The 23,554-nt window shown below is 37.4% G+C and overlaps 2 protein-coding genes across 3 annotated transcripts in view; one reads left to right on the top strand and one right to left on the bottom strand.

Moving 5' to 3' along the window:
* LOC111056561 (N-acetylgalactosamine kinase) overlaps nt 1-14,410 on the bottom strand; it is a 29,626-nt gene extending 15,216 nt beyond the window's left edge. The window contains exons 1-4 of one of the 2 annotated variants that reach the window (XR_005571670.1): nt 14,150-14,410; nt 10,924-11,251; nt 9,588-9,804; nt 8,588-8,696 (exon numbers count right to left, since the gene is read on the bottom strand). Coding sequence is in view for 1 of the 2 variants with exons in the window: in XM_022343937.2 (XP_022199629.2) it covers nt 8,588-8,696; nt 9,588-9,804; nt 10,924-11,249 (652 nt within the window). In the remaining variant the exon portion in view is untranslated. The remainder of the gene's footprint in view (nt 1-8,587; nt 8,697-9,587; nt 9,805-10,923; nt 11,252-14,149) is intronic. The other variant, XM_022343937.2, reaches the window with a different exon arrangement.
* A 90-nt stretch (nt 14,411-14,500) lies between these two features.
* Nucleotides 14,501-23,219, top strand: LOC111056562 (U6 snRNA-associated Sm-like protein LSm8). The gene is made up of 4 exons (XM_022343939.2): nt 14,501-14,706; nt 18,334-18,374; nt 19,610-19,737; nt 23,034-23,219. The coding sequence occupies exons 1-4, from the start codon at nt 14,676-14,678 to the stop codon at nt 23,122-23,124; spliced, it is 291 nt and encodes a 96-aa protein (XP_022199631.1). The 5' UTR covers nt 14,501-14,675; the 3' UTR covers nt 23,125-23,219.
* The last annotated feature ends 335 nt before the right edge of the window (nt 23,220-23,554 follow it).

Genomic DNA, 23,554 nt, shown 5'->3' with positions numbered 1-23,554 from the left:
CCCTCAAGACATCCACACATCATCCAATGTCTATGGCGCTCTTTTCAACAGAACTTCCCTTATCCTTCCGATCATCTTTGGAAAGTTGGAGAGATCTATAAAATTATGGGGGTGTCTATTTATAATTTTTATTGCGCAATAGTGTGAGCCTTTCTCAAAAAGTGTTAGGCTCAACTCACACTTATGCGACTCAGGTCGAGAAGAGACTCGACTCTAGCTGAGAGCATGTGTTTTCAAATGGTGACACTAAGACCAATCGATTCTAGTCTACGCGACGTCACCATTTGAAAACACATGCTCTCGACTAGAGTCGCAGTCTCTTCTCGACCTGAGTCGCGTAAGTGTGAGTTGAGCCTTAGTCGATGTGTCGGGTAACCGAGGATCGAGCCACCACTTCTCGTATTGTAGGAATGATAAAGTATTCTCAACGGATGAGAATGCCCTCCAATTTTTACCAGCGTATGTGATGACCTACAGAAAGTACATGACTGGCAAAGTTAATATACTCTCTCTCTCACATACACAAAATTAGGCCTAAATAAGGCACTGACGTTTTTCACTTCCACGCCACTTCTATATAAACATATAATCCGATGCAAACTGGAGTGGCGTTTCACCACGCCACTTCTGTTTACATTGTATCATATGTTTATATGGAAGTTATAAAAGACAGCACCTTGCCACCGTTACTCCACTTCAGTGTGAATTGAGCCTAAGAGTAACCATTTCAAGAGCCGAACTTTTCGGCTCTAAAGAAAGTACCATTCACGAGCAGGAAAATCGCTTCCTGATGGTTCGGAACCCACCTAAAGCTGTAGGTCTACTCATCTCTCATTATCATTAGTTTCATTACCTCCTGCCTGGAGCTCTCGTGAGCATCATTCTCAGCAAGACAGCTACTTTTTGTTTATTAATTGTTGTATCAAACTTGAAGCAATTTTTTCAACTAAAATATAACCAGAATTGGTAAGATAAATCTCCTCTTTTATCGAAGTTGATGGAAATCCAATATCGGATATTGAACTTGAATTGTTTACTGTTTTTGAAGGGACGGATTCAAGGATCCAAAGGTTCAAAGAACCCCACACGTCAACCGAAGCTTATTGTGTTCCCAAGTAGTATGTTAGTTAGGCAAACCAATACCTATGTCCTATACAAGAACCAGGAGTTTTTCCCTATACTAACATTCCATTCATCACCTGGTTGCAATCCTTGTCGCAATCCAGTGTGATATGCTTGGCAGTCTCTTCAGACTGATTAGTCCTCGTGACCTCCACTCCTCGCCTTCTTTGCAGGTCCTTCCGCTGAGGAAGGGGCGGCCAAGTTGCCTCTAGGGCGCCCGGCCACCCTTGACTCAGCCTCTTGACCCACATTTGTGCCTGGCTTTACACCCATCACTGGTCTCTTGGTTTTTTCTTTTTGCCCCTCCGAAACTTCGCAGGGTCAAAAGCCTCACCTGTCCCAAGAAGTTTTGCCTAAATGGCCGCCCTTCTTTGAGCAGTGATGAGTTTTGGCCTCTCCACCCACAAAACTCGTGACCTACATGAGTTCCACTCCTGGCCTTTTTGTAGGTTCTTCCGCTGAGAGAGGGGACGCCAAACTGCCTAATGGGCGCCCGGCGCCCAGTCACCCTTGACTCAGCCTCTTGACCCACATTTGTGCTGGAGTTTCGCCCATCTCTGGTCTCTTGGGGTTTTTTTGCTCTTCCGAAACTGCCCTGATGGGGCAGATCCCGTGGGTTGGAAGGCAAGGCAAGTTCTGGAGTTGCCTTGAGATCCATTTTAGTCGCCTCCTACGACAAGCATGGATACTGTGGGTGAATTCTAGTTTTCAACACATTCTTGAGTACGATGATCGACTCAAAGCTCCTCCAACCCACAGGGGGCAAACTTGAATTTAACTATTTGAATTGATTGTGAATTATTATATTAGAATTGAATTGAGCTTGATAGAACTATAAATTTGTAGAGAAATGAATGTACAATTGAGAAATAAATAATCTATAATCAACCTTTGTCTGCATTAAGATGATAGTTTGGCTAATTTTTCAACTAATGTAAGGAATCACTCTAATGTTTCAATTTATCATGCAAGTAGTATTAAACCTCTAGATAGCGTGAGATATCAGGATTCTGATGTGAATCTACTCTCCTGGAATGTTCAGGGACTAGGTAATAAAATTGATTACCTGGAAACTATTTTACATGAGAATAATACTGAAATTGTATTGTTGAGCGAGCATTGGCTGAAAAAGGATTATATAATCTATGTAAGTGTTGATAGATTCAAGTTAGGTTCATATTTTGTTAGAAACAATAGAATTCATGGAGGGGCTGCTATCTTTTTGAGAAATGAGCTTGAATTCAGGGAAATAGAGGAAATAAGGGATTTGTCAGTGGAAATGATATGTGAAGCATGCGCTATTAGAATACCGGAATTGAATATTATTGTTGTATCTGTTTATAGGCCATATAGTGTTTCAACGAGCAATTTTAGAAAATTCCTAGAGGTGCTTAATGAAATTTTGAGTTATTTGTTTAATTTTAATTGTAATGTTATTTTGGGAGCTGATTTTAATGTCGATTTCAATGTTGAATCAGAGAACAGAGATGAACTATGTACCTTGTTGGCTAGTTTTAATATGTCTATTACAACTAAGGAAATAACCAGACCAAACATTAATAATATTAATTCACAAGGATCGTGTATAGACAACATTGCCACTGATTTACATTTCAGCCGATGGGAGAGTAAAGTATTACATACAATTTTTTCAGATCATTATGCCTTGAGTCTAAAAGTTAAAATTGAAAAAAGTCTTGTATCGATAAAAAGAAAAAAACAATACTACTAAGACAAATTAGTGCAGATAGGACAAACCTATTCCTGGCATATCTAGAATCCTTAAACTGGATTTCAGTCTATGAGCTTGATGATATTAGTCATAAAATACAAAAATTTCAAAGCTTGTTTATGGGGGCGGTTAATATGGCTTATCCGCTAGTTAAAAGGAAGATATATCAGAGTAGAGATTATAATAAATGGTATACACCTGAACTGCAAATGTTAAAAATAAAGTGTGAACAATTATTCTATTTGTATAAAGACTGCCTTAGTGACACAATAAAAGAGGAGTATAATAATAGTAAAAAGCAATATAAATTAGCAATAAAAAAAGCCAAACTTGAATTTAACAGTAAATTTATTTCAGATAGTAAAAACAAAACTAAAGCGGCTTGGGAAATAGTAAACAGACATGTTTGTAGGAATAGTAAATCTTCCAAAATTGAATGTGATATGCCAATCAATGACAAAAATAGATTTTTTATAGATAGAGTGGACAAGCAGATAGGAACCATTCCCGAGAGCAATTTTGATTCCAGCTATTATGTCAAGAAAATACCACAACCAGTTACGAAGTTCAGCTTCAGTCATGTTAAAGTTGAAGAGGTATTTGCTGCTATTAATGGAATAGGTAACAGTAACTGCTTAGATGTATATGGCTTAAACTCTTTTATTGTGAAATTAGCTGCTAATAGGTTCTCTGAAGTATCGACACACTTATTCAATAAATGTATAGACTTTGGCATATTCCCTGACGGCCTAAAAAAAGTTAAAATGATGCCTACTCATAAGAAAGGTGACAAGTCGAAAATAGAAAATTACAGACCCATTTGCATAGTGCAGATATTTTCCAAGATATTTGAAAAGCTCCTCCACAAGCAACTAGCTGAATACTTCGAAAATAGCAAATTACTATCAAAAAATCAGTACGGATTCAGAAAAAACTTGAGTACATGCGACAATGTGTTGGATCTAGTACATGATATTATAAGTAGTTTGGAACAAAAGAGGAAAGTTAATCTAAGATCCTTTGATCTGTCACGTGCATTTGACACAGTAGAGCATGGAAAATTATGTGATAAGCTATCTTACTATGGTCTTGACAGGGCAGCAGTAGGCTAAATCTCATTGACTCCTATCTCAGCAACAGGCTACAATATGTAATTGAAAATGGGGAATTCTCAAGGGTGAGGATGTGGTACGATTCATCGAATCACAAAGATTACGCTGGGCTGGTCATGTTGAGAGAATGGCGGACCAACGAATGCCAAAAGCAATTTATAAGGCCCGGATGGAGGGTAGAAGACGACAAGGGAGGCCACGCAATCGATGGAGTGATGAAGTGGAGGATGATCTCCGGAGAATGGGACTGGTGGCATGGAGACGAAAGGCATGTGACCGTGATGTGTGGAGGGCTCTAGTGCGAGAGGCTAAAGCTCACATCGAGCTGTAATACCAGAAGAAGAAGAAGAAGAAGAAGAAGAGGAAGTTTTTAAAATTACAATTTTTACGTGTTTTAGAATGCAATATCATTATGTCCAGGAAATATAAAAAATAGAATAATAATTACTTATTATTTTGTCAAGATTACGTGGATAATCTTAATAAGAGTTGAAAATTTCCAGCAAAAAAATGAATTTGATTGGTCTCGAACCTGCAACCTTACATTCATGAGTCACGCGTGCTACAAATTAAGCAACAAAGAATTTAGGCAGCAATGCCGTCCTATCATTTCCAATGATCTTACTGACCGAGCGAAGTGAGGTCTAAGATTCAAGTCGACGGTTTGGCATTTCCCTTAATGTTTAAATGTTTGAATGTTTATATGTTGCGCATTTACGGCGAAACGCGGTAATAGATTTTCATGAATTTGACAGGTATGTTCCTTCTTAAATTACGCGTCGACGTATATACAAGGTTTTTGGAAATTTTGCATTTCAAGGATAATATAAAAGGAAAAAGGAGCCTCCTTCATACGCCAATATTAGAGTAAAAATCAGACTATAGAATTATTCATCATAAATCAGCTGTCTAGTGGACTATAATACTACCCGTTCAAAAACATCGAACATCTTGAAAATGTACTGTCCACCGCTCGTAACTTGGCCTCTAGAAGGAATGCAGTCGATCTAGTTTTAGGCGTGACATATGGCACTGGAGAGCCAGGTAGCGAGTAAACAAACGCTTTGGTCTATTTGCCTTCGCCAAATGTAATTGAGCAATTTCCATCCCACCAAATTTGTAATTTAGCCAGCGATCTGTAAGTAAAATTACATCCTAACGTTTTTAGTCGATACATAAAATAATAGTTTAAGATGAATAACTAACTTAATGAAAAAATAACACAACATTTCGACGTTTACTCCGGTCAGCTGCGGAAACAAAACTGAAAGCTGAATGGTGAATAGCTTTATTAGTGAGCATGGTTTGTAGTCACACTACCGAGTCGTCAACAACATGGCGCCACTCGTTCATTTCCCCCCTACGCCTCAGACCTCAGAAGCCAAGTTACGAGCGGTGGACAGTATCTTTCCATCAACGTTAGTAGACAGTTGACTATAATACTACCAGTTCAAAAACATCGAACATCTTGAAAATGTATCTTTCCATCAACGTTGTAGACAGTTGCAGCAGGACCTCCTGAATACTAGGTATTTAGGAGGTCCTGGTTGCAGCCAGACCTAATAACAGCGCTCACACTCACATTCCGGGACGACACGTCACGGTACGATAGGACAGAAAGCTCTATGCTTATTTAGGATTTTTTCTAGACATTTTAAATTGATAAATTATTCATTAATTTTTGAGAAAACATAACAACAGGTCAATGTAACTTACTAAGCGCGAGGTCTACTGTTCACAGAACTACTAGTAACGTGAGTCTTACTAGTCTATAGGTCTATATTGGATATTATGGATGAATGAATGAGTGAGTGAGTGAATGAATGAGAAAATGAGTGAATGAATCAGTGCCATTTCGCTTTTATATAAGCCTATTATTATAGAATACTGAATTTTTTATTAAAAATAAGAGGTCTTGATAAGTTCAGTTTTAGACTTACCTGAGCTGCAATTCGGCACTCAGCAACTCTAGTATTGAAATCGGACGAAGCTGCTTTATTTTTCTCCACCAGACTATTGGCTATCACAAACACAGATCCCTCTGGTAGAACACAGTTGGTCACTTTCAAGGGTCGAAATTCTATGAGCTTCGATGTACCTGAGGATCAATAATCACACAATATTTCATTCATTAAAGCATTTAATTTTATCCAGGAAATCGTTTGATTTCATTAATCTATAATCGTTTGGAAAAGAGCACAATAGTGCATTTTTAGAAAATGTACTAGAGAATGTTGGAAAACCTTTGGGAAAACGATTGGCTTCGTGGTTGGACTGATAAGCTATCAATACGATAAGTTAAGATTAGAGCACTTGCTACTCCCGTTGTAAGGCCCAATTCACACTGAAGTGACGAGGCGCTGGCGTGGCAAATCAATCAAATCAAATTTCATTCTGTATAAATGTGAGTTTTTAGTGAGTTGCATAAAAAATGACAAGCTTCGCAACATTGAATCGTCACAATCAATAATAAAACACAGAACATATAATAGTGCAAGGATGAGACGTCAAAAATAACACCGCCCCTAGGAGCACCCTGAAGAAGAAATCGATCAATTTCAGTCAATTTAAAGAAAATGTTTATTTTGTAATAATTCTATGATATTTAATTCTCTTCCCTCAAGACATCCACACATCATCCAATGTCTATGGCGCTCTTTTCAACAGAACTTCCCTTATCCTTCCGATCATCTTTGGAAAGTTGGAGAGATCTATAAAATTATGGGGGTGTCTATTTATAATTTTTATTGCGCAATAGTGTGAGCCTTTCTCAAAAAGTGTTAGGCTCAACTCACACTTATGCGACTCAGGTCGAGAAGAGACTCGACTCTAGCTGAGAGCATGTGTTTCCAAATGGTGACACTCAGACCAATCGATTCTAGTATACGCGACGTCACCATTTGAAAACATGTGCTCTCGACTAGAGTCGAGTATCTTCTCGACCTGAGTCGCGTAAGTGTGAGTTGAGCCTAAGTCGATGTGTCGGGTAACCGAGGATCGAGCCACCACTCCTCGTATTGTAGGAATGATCAAGTACAACGGATGAGAATGCCCTCCAATTTTTACAAGCGTATGTGATGACCTACAGAAAGTACATGACTGGCAAAGTTAATATACTCTCTCTCTCACATACACAAAATTAGGCCTAAATAAGGCACTGACGTTTTTCACTTCCACGCCACTTCTATATAAACATATAATCCGATGCAAACTGGAGTGGCGTTTCACCACGCCACTTCTGTTTACATTGTATCATATGTTTATATGGAAGTTATAAAAGTCAGCACCTTGCCACCGTTACTCCACTTCAGTGTGAATTGAGCCTAAGAGTAACCATTTCAAGAGCCGAACTTTTCGGCTCTAAAGAAAGTACCATTCACGAGCAGGAAAATCGCTTCCTGATGGTTCGGAACCCACCTAAAGCTGTAGGTCTACTCATCTCACATTATCATTAGTTTCATTACCTCCTGCCTGGAGCTCACGTGAGCATCATTCTCAGCAAGACAGCTACTTTTTGTTTATTAATTGTTGTATCAAATTTGAAGCAATTTTTTCAACTAAAATATAACCAGAATTGGTAAGATAAATCTCCTCTTTTATCGAAGTTGATGGAAATCCAATATCGGATATTGAACTTGAATTGTTTATTGTTTTTGAAGGGACGGATTCAAGGATCCAAAGGTTCAAAGAACCCCACACGTCAACCGAAGCTTATTGTGTTCCCAAGTAGTATGTTAGTTAGGCAAACCAATACCTATGTCCTTTACAAGAACTAGGAGTTTTTCCCTATACTAACATTCCATTCATCACCTGGTTGCAATCCTTGTCGCAATCCAGTGTGATATGCTTGGCAGTCTCTTCAGACTGATTAGTCCTCATGACCTCTACTCCTGGCCTTCTTTGTAGGTCCTTCCGCTGAGGAAGGGGTGGCCACGTTGCCTCTAGGGCGCCCGGCCACCCTTGACTCAGCCTCTTGACCCACATTTGTGCCTGGTTTTTCACCCATCACTAGTCTCTTGGGTTTTTTCTTTTTGCCCCTCCGAAACTTCGCAGGGTCAAAAGCCTCACCTGTCCAAGAAGTTTTGCCTAAATGGCCGCCCTTCTTTGAGCAGTGGTGAGTTTTGGCCTCTCCACCCACAAACTCGTGACCTACGTGAGTTCCACTCCTGGCCTTTTTGTAGGTCCTTCCGCTGAGAGAAGGGACGTCAAACTGCCTCTAGGGCACCCGGCGCCCAGTCACCCTTGACTCAGCCTCTTGACCCACATTTGTGCTGGAGTTTCGCCCATCTCTGGTCTCTTGGGGTTTTTTTGCTCTTCCGAAACTGCCCTGATGGGGCAGATCCCGTGGGTTGGAAGGCAAGGCAAGTTCTGGAGTTGCCTTGAGATCCATTTTAGTCGCCTCCTACGACAAGCATGGATACTGTGGGTGAATTCTAGTTTTCAACACATTCTTGAGTACGATGATCGACTCAAAGCTCCTCCAACCCACAGGGGGCAAACTTGAATTTAACTATTTGAATTGATTGTGAATTATTATATTAGAATTGAATTGAGCTTGATAGAACTATAAATTTGTAGAGAAATGAATGTACAATTGAGAAATAAATAATCTATAATCAACCTTTGTCTGCATTAAGAATGATAGTTTGGTCCATTCCACCACCAGCCGTTCCAACAAAGTTCTCAGCAGCCGCACATAATTCAGCCAATTCCAGTTTAGTTGTATCAAACTGTAAAAAAATGAATGAACGGTAGGTTAGAGAGGTTAACAAAATATAATTATCTACTGGTAAACAAGAATAAGTTAGCTTTAAATTCTTTTCCAAGACTTTCATTTTATAATATCATTTTTTTCAAATATCCCTGATTGGTTTGAAGAGGCGACTTGATGCAAGACACTAGATTAAAAGTAATGTGTACGTTCTGTGTACAGTAAATTGTTCCAGTTCCAATCGTAAATTGTTCCATCACGTGACTAGTGCAAAATGTTCCCATGGAACGCCATTTCAAAATCGTTGGTTCAAACTTTTGACGCGCACTTATAATATTGATTTACACCAAAATGTGACGTTTACTAGCTGCGTGAATGAAGAAAGGCTGTTTTACAAACTCACCGTCTAGAAAAGTGTGTGCATTTATTTTATTCCATTACTCTCAAATTTTCTATAGAGAAAAATTCATTTAATGAATGATTATCGAACATCATATTGTTGGTTATGACTGTATTCTATGGCTATGCTATGGTAAACAAATCAACTATCAGCGCATGCGCAGAGAAACAAGCAGACTACAATAATTGACCAATGACAGCTCAGATAGTTGGAACTGTACCAGGCCGGACAATTTACCACGCTTCGACTGTGGGGTAGGAATTCGGAACTGGAACTGGTTTCTGGTACAGAATCTGTCAAAACTCTTCCCATGGAACGCAGAACTTTTTACCTGGTAAATTGTGAATCGGACAATTTACCACATTCCATGTACACAGAACGGGCCCAATGTGGACTTTTAATGTAACTTTTATTTAGCCACCTCTACAAACTAATCAAGGATATTTAAACAAAACACTTGACTACAAGTAATGTGGACTTACAATGTGACTTTCAGTAATGTGGACTTACTTTATGAACTAATGAATAGATCATCGATCCAGCTACGACAAGAGCACTGGAACTTGATAATCCAGCAGCTTCAGGAATGTTTCCACTCACAGCTAAACAGAGTCCTTTCACTTCCTTCAAATCTTCTTTATTACTGTGCTGCGATTCTATCTTATTTTTTATGCCTAGTATTCCACTCAAAAGGTAACTGGTCCAGCCAATTTTGTCCACAGATACTCTATAAATAAAAAAGTAAGTTGGAAAAACCTTGAATTGCAACAGAATCAATTTTCTATGGACTAAAGCAAATTTTAATTTATAAATTTAGTACTACTTAACTTAATATTGAGTGGTAAATAAAAAGCGAGCTACGTGGAGACAGTTTGTTGATCCAAATATCAACTAAGATGGCCCTGGTAAGTAATGGTACTTATTCCTAAGTAAGTAAGTAAGTATGTAAATGAGAACAATTTACAAAACTCTACGATTATTGGAGGATGATACTGGATTTAGGTACCTAACTAGTGTGAAGAGTAAGGTAGTGTTAGAGTAAAATCTCATTAATTGACAACTTTGCTAGGTTGTGACACTGCCAGCATTTTTTATTACATACTTTTCACGATCGATACAAGGAAGCAAAGCCATTGATCAACTTACACTCCGTACAAATTAACTTCTGCCTTGGAGGAATATGCGGCGCAGAGAAATGGAGGGAGATCAGTCAATTACAGTAATGGATAGAGTCATAGGTAGAAGCGCAGTTGCCAATTTGTCGATTACAGTCAGTCGACTGTAAGATTCCAGACAGGAAACTCCGTAAGTTTAACATGAGCTCTTGAATACTCACAAGAAATTAGAGGAATGCTGGCCGGTGAGAACGGCAACTTGACAGCCGTTGTATCCCTGCCGCTGTATGCCTTCTCTGCTGCGCATGTCCCTCCCAAGTATGAAGTTAATTTGTACAGAGTATAATGGTTAGAGAGTGGTCAGTTATGAATGCAAAATACGCGCTCAAAACTACAGTGATTGCAAGTCAATTTAATTAAAATTAAAAATATAAATATTAAACCAATGATTGCAAGTCAATTTAATTAAAATTAATATAAATACTAAGCCAATGATTGCAAGTCAATTTAATTAAAATTAAAAATATAAATATTAAGCCAATCACAATATTGAATCTCGAAACGCTCATGAGAATAAGTATAAGCTAATAGCAAAGCAAAAATATAAACAAAGCACTAAGAATGTTAAGTATAGAAAGATAGTATGTTAAGTTACTATACTATGCTAAGAAAGATAAGTATGTTGAGCTATAGCAACGCAATAAGCGAAGGAATATGAGGATTGTACTTACTCTACAACGTCAGTATGATTGACGAAATCGGGATGGATTTTGTTCAAGTTGGTAACATGAAGAAAATCTTTCTTTTCGTTAGAAAATCCAAACGCTATCAGGATGTACTTTCCAATTGCCATTGGACAAACAGGATATCCACAGTAGTCAATGTGCTCGCCTATTAGGTTCACCCTTCCAGGAACTTGGATGTAGCCTATTGGAGAACTGTTGAACTTCTTTAAATAATGATTTTTCAGCTCTTTTATCTTATCAGAAACGATGGGATCGTCTAGTTCAGAGACTTTAGTGATGGGAGAGCCACACCATTCCTCAGGAAGCTCCATCTCTGTGAAAGAAAAAAATTGTTATTTTTAAAGGTTAAGTCAAAGTTGGGGACTTTGTTCAATTACTTTTCTGTGACACTTAGGAGAGTTAATGCAGTAGGGCTGAATTATTATTGTAGCAGTACCTTTCGATGAGGAGTTTTCATGTTGACTATTCTTTCAAGATTTTCCAGAAACGATAGCAACGCCTCTACCAAATTCCATTTTTGAAGTATCAAATTCTAACAATACCCTGAGTCTAAGAAAAATGTTGTATTGATGATATCTACTAAATAATAAGCAAGTCATCCAAAATGTATAACTAAAGTTACTGAATACTCTAGTATTGGTACTATTATATAAAATTTTATTATTCTAATAAATAAAATTTTGCAGGTTATTCCATGTATACATATAGTAAGACTTGTCAACAATATGCTGAAAACAAATCATTCCAAGTTTTGATTGGGCATGGGATGAGTCTAACAAAAAGGCTTGACAATGGACTGCCACAAGGATCTGTCCTGACTCCTCTCCTTTTTAAGGCTGTGCAAAGACTAAAAATGAACTTTCTACTGGTGATATTTTTCAAAGTTTTTTTATTTGTAAATCATCAAGCTATCAGAATGAAAAAGTTTTCTCAGGAAAACATTTTTTTCCGATCATTACTTTTTGAGATAAGAGCGCCTAAAGTTTAAATTTTTGGGACAGAACATATAACTCAACTAAGAGTTATTTTTGGTCATTTCAAGTAAATTGAAAAACTTTCTCAAAAATTGATATTTTCAGAAAAATTTTGTTTTATTAGATCAACAATACCATGAAGAATCTATCTTCTAAATCTCATGGATTTATCTCTTACCGAACTTGAAATGTTCTGTCCCAAAAATTTAAACTTTAGGTGCTCATATCTCAAAAAGTAATGATCGGAAAAAAATGTTTTCCTGAGAAAACTTTTTCATTTTGATAGCTTGATGATATACAAATCGAAAAACTTTGAAAAATATCACCAGTGGAAAGTTCATTTTTAGCCTTTGCACAGCCTTAACCTTAATGTCTCAGACCTGCCTAGAGTCAAGTCTAGAGTATTTGCATATGCAGATGATTTGGCTTTGGCTACACAGAGTAATGACCTTCAGACTGGAGAGGAGACACTAACAACTGACTTAGCTGTCCTGGCAGACTACGGTTCGGAATGTAGGCTATGCCCTAGCACTGTAAAAACGGAAGTATCAGACTTCAATCTATGCAGTTCAAGACAAGAAACATCTTTCGGAAACTATGTGGCACAACTTGGGGCTCATCTTCCTCAACTCTGAGGTGCTCTAGTCTGGGCCTGGTGTTTTCTGTTGCTGAGTACTGCGGCTCTTCCTGGATCAACAGTTGTCACACTAACCTTGTAGATGTGCAACTGAACAATTCAATGCGCATAATTTCAGGAGCCTTACGATCCACTCCAGTTTCCTGGTTCTCAGTGCTCAGCAGCATACCCTCACCTCCTCTTCTCAGAGCACAAGCTCTCCTTTGGCTCTATAAAAGGTCACTTTGAACAATTGATTACGACATACCTGACTGCTATGTCGTAATTAATTGTTCAAAGTGATTATTTAACAAGCAGTTCGTAATGGAATCAAACATTGAAGAGTCTATAAAAGGACTCGCTCCAATCAACTACTTCCTATCTATCAGATTTATATAGAAGGGAGCTGAAGTCCAGAAGGCCAGCGGTCAGAATCGCAGAGCAATTAGGAGAGAGAGAGGTGCTCGCTGACCAGAAGAAGGAGAGAGAAGGAGCCCCCAGGAATGCCGGAGAGCTATTTCTCAGACACTAGGCCTCATTGTTTTGACGCTTAACAGAATTCGAACCCAACATGGGAGATGCAATCTCTAGATGCAGTCACTATGTGACTGTGGGGCGATGGAGCAGACAGTGCACCATATCATTTTTGAATGGGAGAGACGTGCCTACCTGGGCGAGGCTAACCACTTCACTGTAGCCAGTCCCCAGGCAGTACATTTCAACCATTGACGTGCACTTATAGCAGTGTAGAATTAAAAAAAAAAAAAATGCCATACACGCTAAATAATTAAATAGATACTGGAAGTATTAACTTTTAACCTAAATCCTGTTGTACTGACTGCCTAAAAATACTAGTTTGAGCGAAGAATAGTACCGTAGGCTAGTTATAAATAACATAGAATTATAGAATATATTGTATGTCCGAAGAAACGTATTTCTGCCAATGAATTATTTTTAATCTTCAAAATATGAATGTTTTCCGTTAGAAAAGCATCCTTTTCCCGTGGCGGACCTTACATAAACACCTCTTATTATACATAAAATATCCAAACATTATAAAACATCTCACCTCCCATCTCAGTTACCGTTTTTTTTAATTTTACAGATTCATTAAAAAATCACTAATACCTTTGATCACTAAATTAATTCTAGTTACGTACCGTGGAGTCATAAATAAGAACATATTTTTATGTTAAGTCTACATTAATAGAAAAGAATATAAATAGCCTACAATTGAATGAAAATGGATTAAATTTAAAACCAAGTTTTCAGTATTTAACATTACAACATTACAGCAAACGTGGCAAAATGTCAGATCAAATTTGTATTGATTACATGACTAAAAGTTTTAATATCACTGCAAAAGAAATAAACAGTATGTAAATTCATGATTCATGATTCTTTTGATGTAGCTTATACCAAAACTTAACAGTAGATTAAGTAGATAATATTGATTACATGCTTAAAGGGGTTCTCAAAAACATTAATGGCTTATCTGATTATTGTAGCTCAATAACAGGTAAAACAATCAATATAAGCTTATTATCAAGATGTGTTTGAATTGGAATCTATAGAATTAATGGGCTTAATCTAAAAACCTCTTTAATTTAATTTACGGTACCTTTACTAAAATGGTAGTATGTCAAAAATCTTACGGTAATCGAAATTGCCGGTAATTGAAATTCTAATAAAATGCCTTATTCACTAATAGATGCTAAAAGTTAGAAGAGTCTTATGACTTTGGATTTGGAAAAAAATTAATTTCTCCGATAATACTTCAATCTCCACTCCAAGTTATCACAATTTTAATAGTTAAGCTAATTATATTGGTAAACAAAAATACTGCAATAATTCACACTTCAAAATAAAATAACCTATAAATCACAGAAACAGCTGATAAGTAATCGATCTTGAATGTCGATGTTTTTATTATTTAGCGTCTATCGATTTAAAGTTATCGAGATAATGTGTCGTTAATCGATATTTTGTGTCTCGACTGGAGAGAATTGAGGTTAGGTTGATTGTTGGTTGTTGTGGACGTTGCTGTGTCGTTTCTTTGTAAAACCGTTGAAACCAAAAAAGTTATATTTTATAAACTTTTTCATGTGATTTGTATTGCTTTTCCAAGTCTAGATTCATTTGAGATTATGGCTTCTGGACTTGAAAGCTACGTCAATCGTATCCTTTACATACAAAAAAGTTTTATCATATCAAGTACTAACTTAGGTTAAGTCAATAAATCAACTAGAATTAGACCACATGTTATTATTTTTATTAAATTTAAATATTGAATAATTTTAATCTTAAAACGGTAATTAAAAGATAATTATATTGTATAAATAAAGAGAGAAGAATTAAAATTTGAAAGTGTTTCAATACGGTACTAACTTACTAATTAGACCTACTTGGCTCGTTGCCAAGGTCTGGGATTTCCAGATTGGCAATGTCAAAATTTTTTAATAACAGTAAAATTACCTGCATAGTTATTCTTAAGGCAGTTCTTAGACTTAAAAAAAGATTCCTCATTTCTTTTTCTCTTCATGTAAAAAGAGTGGCCTCTCAGGAGTTTGTTTTCTTCTGAATCTCATCCAGAATCCTAGTAGCTTTACTGAATTCGATGCAGCTGGTTTTCTTATCAATGAGCAAACTGGAAGCTAGGTTTAACTCATTGATTTCAACTTGTTAGCAAAGAACCTTCCAAATTTACCTTTCTTTGTGAGTCTGGCTGCCTCTTCCCCTGCCTGTTTCACAGTGTCACCTCTTGAAATCAAGTCATCTGTCACCTGCATGACTACTTGAGAAGTCGTTCATAAGCAATATGAACAAGAGGGTGCCAAAAAAGAGCGCTGTGGTAATCTGGTATTTTAGTGATCGTCAAAATACGAAAGAAAAAGCAAGTTAGCTAATACCTAATAGCTAGTCCCAACAACAGAAAGTCAAAAATACGAACTCACCAGTGTATTGTCCAAAATTAAGAACTCAATGGGTTCTCCACCACATGTGGACCATCACATTCTACTTAGAAAACTCCGTTTCTACGGTCTAAGGGACTCGGCCCTTTCCATCTTGGGCTCATACCTTTCTGGAAGGACTCAGCTTGTCTCCCTCAGTGGTGCAAACTCCCAGACCCTTCCGGTGGCTTTTGGTGTTCCTCAGGGATCGGTGCTGGGGCCTACACTGTTCCTTGTCATGATAAACGACCTCGACGAAAGTGGTTCTTCTCTGATGTTTGCGGATGATGCATCACTTCTGTCATCGGGTGCTGCGCTTGAGCGGATTTTTGAGGCGTCTGCGGAGCATCTTCGATCTGCCACTTCATGGTTCCTCGCTAATCGATTCCAGCTGAATGAGGACAAGACCCAAAGGATCATCTGCAGCTTGTCACGAGAACTGCGTGACCAGTAAAGCTGCTGGGTTTTGTCTTGGATTGCAAACTCAGCTGGAACAGTCATTTACAGCAGGTAACCAGCCGACTCTCCCGCATTTGCTTCCTGCTGCTCAGGATGAGGGGGCCTGGTGACAGAGAGGTATCTCTTAATGATGTATCACGCTCTCTTCCATTGCCACATCACTTATGGATTGCTCCTGTGGGGTCATTCGACAGGGGCTGCTGATGTCCTGAGGCTGCAAAAGAGAGCTTTAAGAATTATAACAGGCAGCGACCATCTTGCCCACTGTAAGCCCATCTTTGCTCGCCTTGGTGTACTGACTGTCTTCAGCCATTACATCCTCCTGTGCTTGGTGTATGTCAAGAAGATACAGCATACTCTAGCTGCCCGTAGTGACATCCACCGCCACAACACCAGGCGCAGTTGGATATCCCCAGGAGACGCCTCCACCGATCACAGGCCAGTTACAAGATTTCAGCCCTGAAATTCCACAACAAGGTGCCTAATAGTGTGAAGCAATTGGAGGAGGCCGCCTTCAGGAGAACCGTCCGGAAGCTACTGTGTGCAAAGGCATATTACAGTGTAAACGAATTTAAGGGTGGTAATTTGATTTTTTATTGAGAGCGTGAGCACTGGATCACTGCCATCTGAACTGTTACAGTTTTTTTTCATGTGTTTTGATTTTTTGACGCCATCGATCCCACAATTGTGGGTAATGGATGAAGCTGAAGGTATTAAAGGTACCAGCAATCTCCACAGCGCGCCCTGAAATTGCCTGGTCGACAGGTCTCTTGCTGCTATTGGTAGCTTAATGAAAAGTCTCACAGACAGGTGGAGAAGGCCAGTTCGCGTCCTGCTCAGCCTCTGGTACGGTACATCCAATCTATGGCTACCCCTTGTATTATAGGCATGAAAACTCTGCCTGGTGGTAAGATAAATTAATCCACATTCGCATGTGTCCTGCAAAGCGTATGAAAAATATAAAGTGCAAATACCGTAAGTATCCTCTCTCTAACAAAGAGAGGACGACAATGAGCCAGTCTGTCACAGATGACCCGCAAGGCTCTCTTCTGCATGCACAGCTCAAGTCCAACATCAGCAGCTCCATCCCAAAGAGCCAGGCCATACAAAATGATGCTCTGAAAGAAAACGAAGTAGCACACTCTAAGGTGTCCATGGGAACACTAGCTCTCAGCCTTCTCAACAAGAAAACCACCCTGCTTAGCCTACCGCAAACAGACTCTATATGGCAACTCCACGACAACTTCCTGTCCAGGATCAAGCCAAGCAGCTTCACCGGAGCAGACTCGTATTCCTCTCCATTCCTAAGGCTGAATATAATAGTTTGCGTTTTCTGCTCATTGAGGAGGAAAAGGTTTGTTGCAAACACCCTGGTCTCAAGCATAGCCGTCCTCAGCTTCTCAGCACTGCAGCCCATGTCATAGAATGTCGTGTCATCAGCTTAGCAGACAGTCGCTCTGTTATCCACACATGCAACGTCATTCACTGCAATCAGAAAAAGCAGAGGACCCAAGAAAGAGCCCTGGGGCACTCCACAGTCATGACAGTCTCTAATCTGTGAAAGAATAACATTGGCCAGCACCGCCAGTCTGCGACCCCCCAGATAGGACCCCCCTCTACGGACCAAAAAATCAATTGCATCAATGGTTGATCTGTTTTTTCTGAAACCAAACTGAGTGGCCGCACTGGTCAAATTAATCACACCCTTCAATTTTGAGGTGGCACCTCCTCTCAGTAACTTGTCACTTTCCTCAGGACCTTGTCACTCATACCGCAATATACAAGGCTATACTACAGTTCAAATGAACATGTGATTTCGTTTTCTTTCTCTGTTACGATAGTACATAAATGTTTTAGAAAAACATTAGATATATTTTTATCTTGAGCAGAGTAAAAATGAGATCTTGTAGATCAGAAATGTTGAGATTATATGTCTTCGTGTAGTCTTAATTCAAATTCAAAATTCCATAATGGTATGTGCACACAAAGGGTGGTAAAGCTTTCGTGTACCAGCGGTCTTGAAAGAATATAACCATTTATATATTATACGAATATCTTTATCCTCCTGAAGGTGCAGTTCCTTAGAGGCGTTCTAGCAGCGCTACTAAGGAATTGCACCTTAAGACCGATCTGATCGCTGACAACTTTTGTGTGCACACACCCTGAAGATGGGATTCCCTAGCTATAGGATGTCAATACGATTTCCGCATCGACTCAACACATAACTTTTCCTAGCCTCGGTTTTCGGCAGGGATTGATCGGGTCAGTGCGATGTGAGACTGGCAACTGCTTCTACATTCACATTAAAATTTTAGTTTCTATAGTTTCTAAATTTACATTAAAATTCGAGTTTGTTTTATAAGAATAAAATCCGCTTTCCTTAACATTTTTACAGACACTGTATCAATTGTTACTTCGGACGGAAGAAATTTCGTGGTAAATATGCTAAATATATTATACTGTCTTCGAAGCACTTGCTTCTATCAAAATGCATATTTGAATTTGATCTAGTTATTTGTATAGTTATAAATAATCAAATTATATCTATATACAAATTAGTTTATGAAATTTCAAAATAGTGCTATTTCTATTTCTAGAATTCTTCCTTTTGGTGTCTTCGCCAGTAATATGAATCTCAATAAATTGTTACTATTGTGTCTTCCAAGTTTATAATGTATAGTTTAATAATTATCTACTCCTACTGTACATTATTTTATCAAAGAATAGGAATAGAGAAAGTACTCATGTTCTCTCTATGATTCATAACCAGTAAGGACTCAGTATAGATCTGCAGCAAAAACAAAAACACCTTTTATTAAAATACTTGTAAATTATGTTTTTATGAACTGCCTGCTGCCAATCAAAATCTGTCAATTCTTTCAATTCCTTAAATCTTATAATATTGAGAATCAATGTTAAATCAATATTTGATCATTATTCGATCCTTTAATATTGTGAATCTACTTTTATTTTCAACTTATTTTGTGAAGCAATACCGTTCTCACAGGTCAGAGCTTACTCCCAGTTCCTGATTCGGTCCCAGATATGACCTGACGGTTTTATTTACCTAGGTCGCGTAATTTTGTCGATTCTGGCTGAAGATGATAATTATATTATTATTAGCCTATAGCATGTCAAGTTCAGGACTGGAGTTTGTGAATGCATTGTAGCACTGCTCAATGGAATATGGACATACCTCAACCAATATCTTTGTCAATTTTGATAAAAACATTCTTTAGCTCCCACACAGTCTCATTTTCTCTGGAATTCAATCAAAACACATTATATTGAGGCTGCTGAGACCTTCCTGCGAGGTACTCCCCACCAACAAAAAGCCATACGAAAGTATTTTTACACTAATGAAATAAAAACACACATATGTTGTCAATTTTTACACAGTTTTATTTGGTACGGGACCATGGTTTCATGATCACACAGGTCACATTTTCAAGCTGTCAGCTAAATAAAACTGTGTAGAATTTGACAACATATGTGTGTTTTTATTTCATTATGGAATGGTTCTACAATATTGACAGTGGCTCAGTCGTATTTTTACACTATGTACAGATAGATAGCCTCGTTTCACTTTTTGATGTTGCATGGATATTATTCTTTTCGGTTCCATCTTGAACTGTGTAATTGAACTTTCATTAATATTTTTGATATTTCAGGGGACGTTGAAAGGGTTTGACCAAACCATCAATTTGATTCTGGATGACAGTCATGAAAGGGTCTACAGCATGACTCAAGGCGTGGAACAGGTAGTTTTGGGCCTTCACATCATTCGAGGCGACAATGTGTGAGTACCCCTACACATTTTATTGTTCAGGTTATTCAAGGTCAGAATCGATTAACCCTGCGAGACTTGAATAGATGGTCAGGTTCATGAACTGCTGTGTGAAATGTGAATGTGCACTTATCCAAAATTATGGAGGAAGTCTAGAGCTGTTGTAATGTTGAAACCAAGAAACGAGCCTTATAATCCCAGTAATTTCAGCCCTGTTTTTATTGTATCACACCTTCAAGATTCTTGAGTTAGATTCTTAGAACAATAGTCTGCGAAGAGAAAATTATTGTGTGATATTATGTGGAATTATAAATTACTAGCTGGCCCGGCGAACTTCGTACCGCCAAATAGTTAATGCATCTCATGACAAACTTTAGCTAGATGCACACCTGAGGAATATATTAAAATAAATAATTTACTAAAAATCAATTAATTCTGAACATCAAACACAGCACAATTATTCGAAACAAAGAAATGTCTTTAGAGCATGTAAGTCTTTAACCTGAGGCCGCAATGCTAGATGGTTACACACAGAACAGTCATTTTGTTTTTAGTCGGGGAGTTTAGAATGAAAATCTGGTGTGGCGCACTCACACAACTTTCCTTGCCGTGGAAATTTATCACCTGACGTTAGTGTTCACGCGCATCTCAAGTCTACTATGCAAAGATCCAAGCCAGCTGGTGACAGGACAATAACGCTGGAGACACACGAAGTCTACTATCTCTTCGTAGTGTATGATTATTTAATATAATCAACAGTTGCCAACAGTTTGCAATTGAAATAATAACATTTTCTCGAATTTCGAGCTTATTTTGAATTTTAGGTTTTGATTTTTTTGTTTGAATTGTATCTGAAGCCTGATAATTTGGAATCTAAAATAGAACTTTGCATAGATGGGGCAAAGCTCCGGAAATTTTTACAGATATGTGACTTGTGGCAGTTGATATAGCTTATCAATGACTATTTTAGGTATAATAAATTTGATCAAAATCGTTGGAGCCATTTTCGAAAAAATCGCGAAAAATCCTGTTTTTGGCAACATTTTCGCCATTTTAGCCGCCATCTTGAATTTCATTTGATCGAAATTGTTCGTGTCGGATCCTTATAGTGTGAGGACCTTAAGTTCCAAATTTCAAGTCATTTCGTTGATTGGGAGATGAGATATTGTGTACACAAACGCACATACACTCATACACACACACACACACACACACAAACACACACACACACACACACACACACACACATACAGACCAATACCCAAAAACTACTTTTCTGAACTCAGGAGACCTTGAAACGTATAGAAATTTAGAAATTGGGGTACCTTAATTTTTTTCGGAAAGCAATACTTTCCTTACCTATGGTAATAGGGCAAGGAAAGTAAAATACATGGGCGGTTATGGAGCAGCTCACACTCTTGTCTACTATCTACCGACGGCTGTTGTATGACGCAATGATTATAACAGCTGATTTCTATTTCTGTGTGTGGCCAGCTCACAAATCTTCTCCCATAAGAATTACATGTAAACTTTTAAGGACCGTAGGAAAGAGTCCTGAAGTCGGATTATAAATTTGATAGGCCATAAACCTGGTCCTGAACATAACGAACACAACTGAAAAAAATTATCAAATTCGGTGCACCCAAAAGTTATTGCATGTGAACATTTGAGGCTCGATTTTTATTTTTTATATAGATGATTGTATAATGAATATCTGTGAAAAGACCCAATTATTGTGTAAGTAGAGGATATGACTTAGATGTTGAGGATCCGTTTTTTATTTTTACTGTAGAATATGGTTGATATACTTTGTGTATACAATAAGTCTGAAGAAGCCACATAAGATGACGATAAACGGGTCACAGTAAGTAAAGTGTAATTTCTACTTACAAAATATATTAACCAGTTTATGATATGATTGACACAGTTTTTAAATAAAGCAGCCATAATTCACAGTATATCTATACTAGTCATGTCGACAAGGCACATAGTTTCTAAAAATTTGATTGTATGGTATGAGATGTAGTATTTCTCCAAAATTGAAAGAATATGTTGATATTGTCAATACCACTTTAATTTATTCAAAAAATAATTCATATTATAGAACCAGGTTTCATGGTATAACACCTTCCACATCTTCAGCTGAACTAATGTGTTTGTTATTTTTGAAGGAACAGGAAATTCAATTTTAGGTTAACCATGAAACCTGGTCCTGTAATATGAATTAATTTTTGAATAAATTAAAGTGGTATTGACAATATCAACATCTTATTCTTTCAACACATAGTTTCTGATATTCAGTAGACTTTTATGTTCCAAACACAATTTATTTTTATTCCTTTTTGAACATTTGTTTGTTTCTAATTTAATCAGTTTATATTGAGATTTTTTATTATGAGTAATACAATACTCGTAAATTATAAGTATTATTTTATTCTGAAACAGGTAAAATAAAAAGATCCATTCTAATTAGCGAGCTCAGCAAACAGCAGTGTTGTGTTGTGAAATTTTAATATAAAATTGTGATAGAAGTTTCTTGTTCGGTTTTGTGTTGAGAAGTAAATTGATCAGATAAATTCAAAATTCTAGTTTGTACATTTTTTGGACTTGAAATTGTGTGTAGATCAAATCATGAACTCTACATAATCTCTTGACAGTTCATTTTAAATGAAGGTTGAAAGCAGTTTTGGGCGAATGCCTGTTGTTTACACCTGTCATTTATCTATTGTCTATGAATTAATAAATGAATATTCTGAGAGCTTTAAGCAGTATTGAGTGTGAAGAAGTTATACCATAGAGAAACAACAGCGTAAGTAGATGTCCCATGGTATAGGGCGTTTATGTCGCAACTTTTACTGTTATCTCAAGCTGATTACTGTCGATTTTTACTGTTTTGACCGGGTAAGAGTGTATGAATGGCACAATATGAGAGACTACCAGCGTCATAAAGCTTCGCAGGGAAGAACTACGTGAACTATCAGCTTGAGATAACAAGTTGCGACATAAAAGTTGCGACATTAACGTCCTTTCCATGGGATATCTACTTATGCTATTGTTTCTCTAAGTTATACTTAGTTGTTCATGTCATCAAATTACAGGCCAGAGCTACCTAATATTTTACCATTCTTTCACTTTCGGGAATTGAGAATATTTGATCAAATTAAGTAGGCTACCTCATAAAAATCCGATTGAAAATCTGATATACTTAGTATCTAGGCTTACTGAGTAGTTACTATTATCAACATTATATTACTTGCTAACTTGTGAACTCAACAAAAAATAATATTGTTCCCATTTCTCATTTTCAGAGCCATAATTGGAGAGATGGATGATGCAATTGATTCACGCCTTGACTTGAGTTCACTCAGAGCTGAACCTCTGAATTCAGTTACTCATTGAAATACCAACTTATGTTGGTGTATATGGTTTAAATGTGATTTGTAATTAAGTTGTCGATTAATGATTTAAGTTAGTAAATATGTCTTTTCCATGAGTCTAGATATTTTCTTTCTCTAAAGATGTTTGTACTCCACTGGGATTTTTCTACCTATAGTGAGAGTCATGTTATAAAGTCAGATTAACATGGACTTGTTATCCTTATCTGAAATTAGACAAGGCATAATAATTATCAAACAAACATCCGAAGTTGAACAAATTCAATTTCTCATTAATTTCCATCTTTAGACAAAGCAGATAGATCTATCCTTTTTCAACTCTTCACCCTACACCGTTATCAAATTTTTTATATACTATGAAGAAATATTATGAACTACATTGTCAAAATATTTCATCTCTTAGTAATCTCAAGTTTTCTTGGGGAATAAAATAT

Source organism: Nilaparvata lugens, chromosome 6 (genome assembly GCF_014356525.2).
Source record: "Nilaparvata lugens isolate BPH chromosome 6, ASM1435652v1, whole genome shotgun sequence".
NCBI lineage: Eukaryota > Metazoa > Arthropoda > Insecta > Hemiptera > Delphacidae > Nilaparvata > Nilaparvata lugens.
This window is presented reverse-complemented; position numbering and strand designations above follow the sequence as displayed.

What these genes read in the sequence shown, in the direction of transcription:
- LOC111056562 (XM_022343939.2), top strand. Translation starts at nt 14,676, where the DNA reads ATGGCTTCTGGACTTGAAAGCTACGTCAATC. An exon ending in ACTTGAAAGCTACGTCAATC is followed by an intron (nt 14,707 to 18,333) that starts GTATCCTTTACA and finishes ACATTTTTACAG; the next exon opens with ACACTGTATCAATTGTTACT. An exon ending in ATCATTCGAGGCGACAATGT is followed by an intron (nt 19,738 to 23,033) that starts GTGAGTACCCCT and finishes TCTCATTTTCAG; the next exon opens with AGCCATAATTGGAGAGATGG.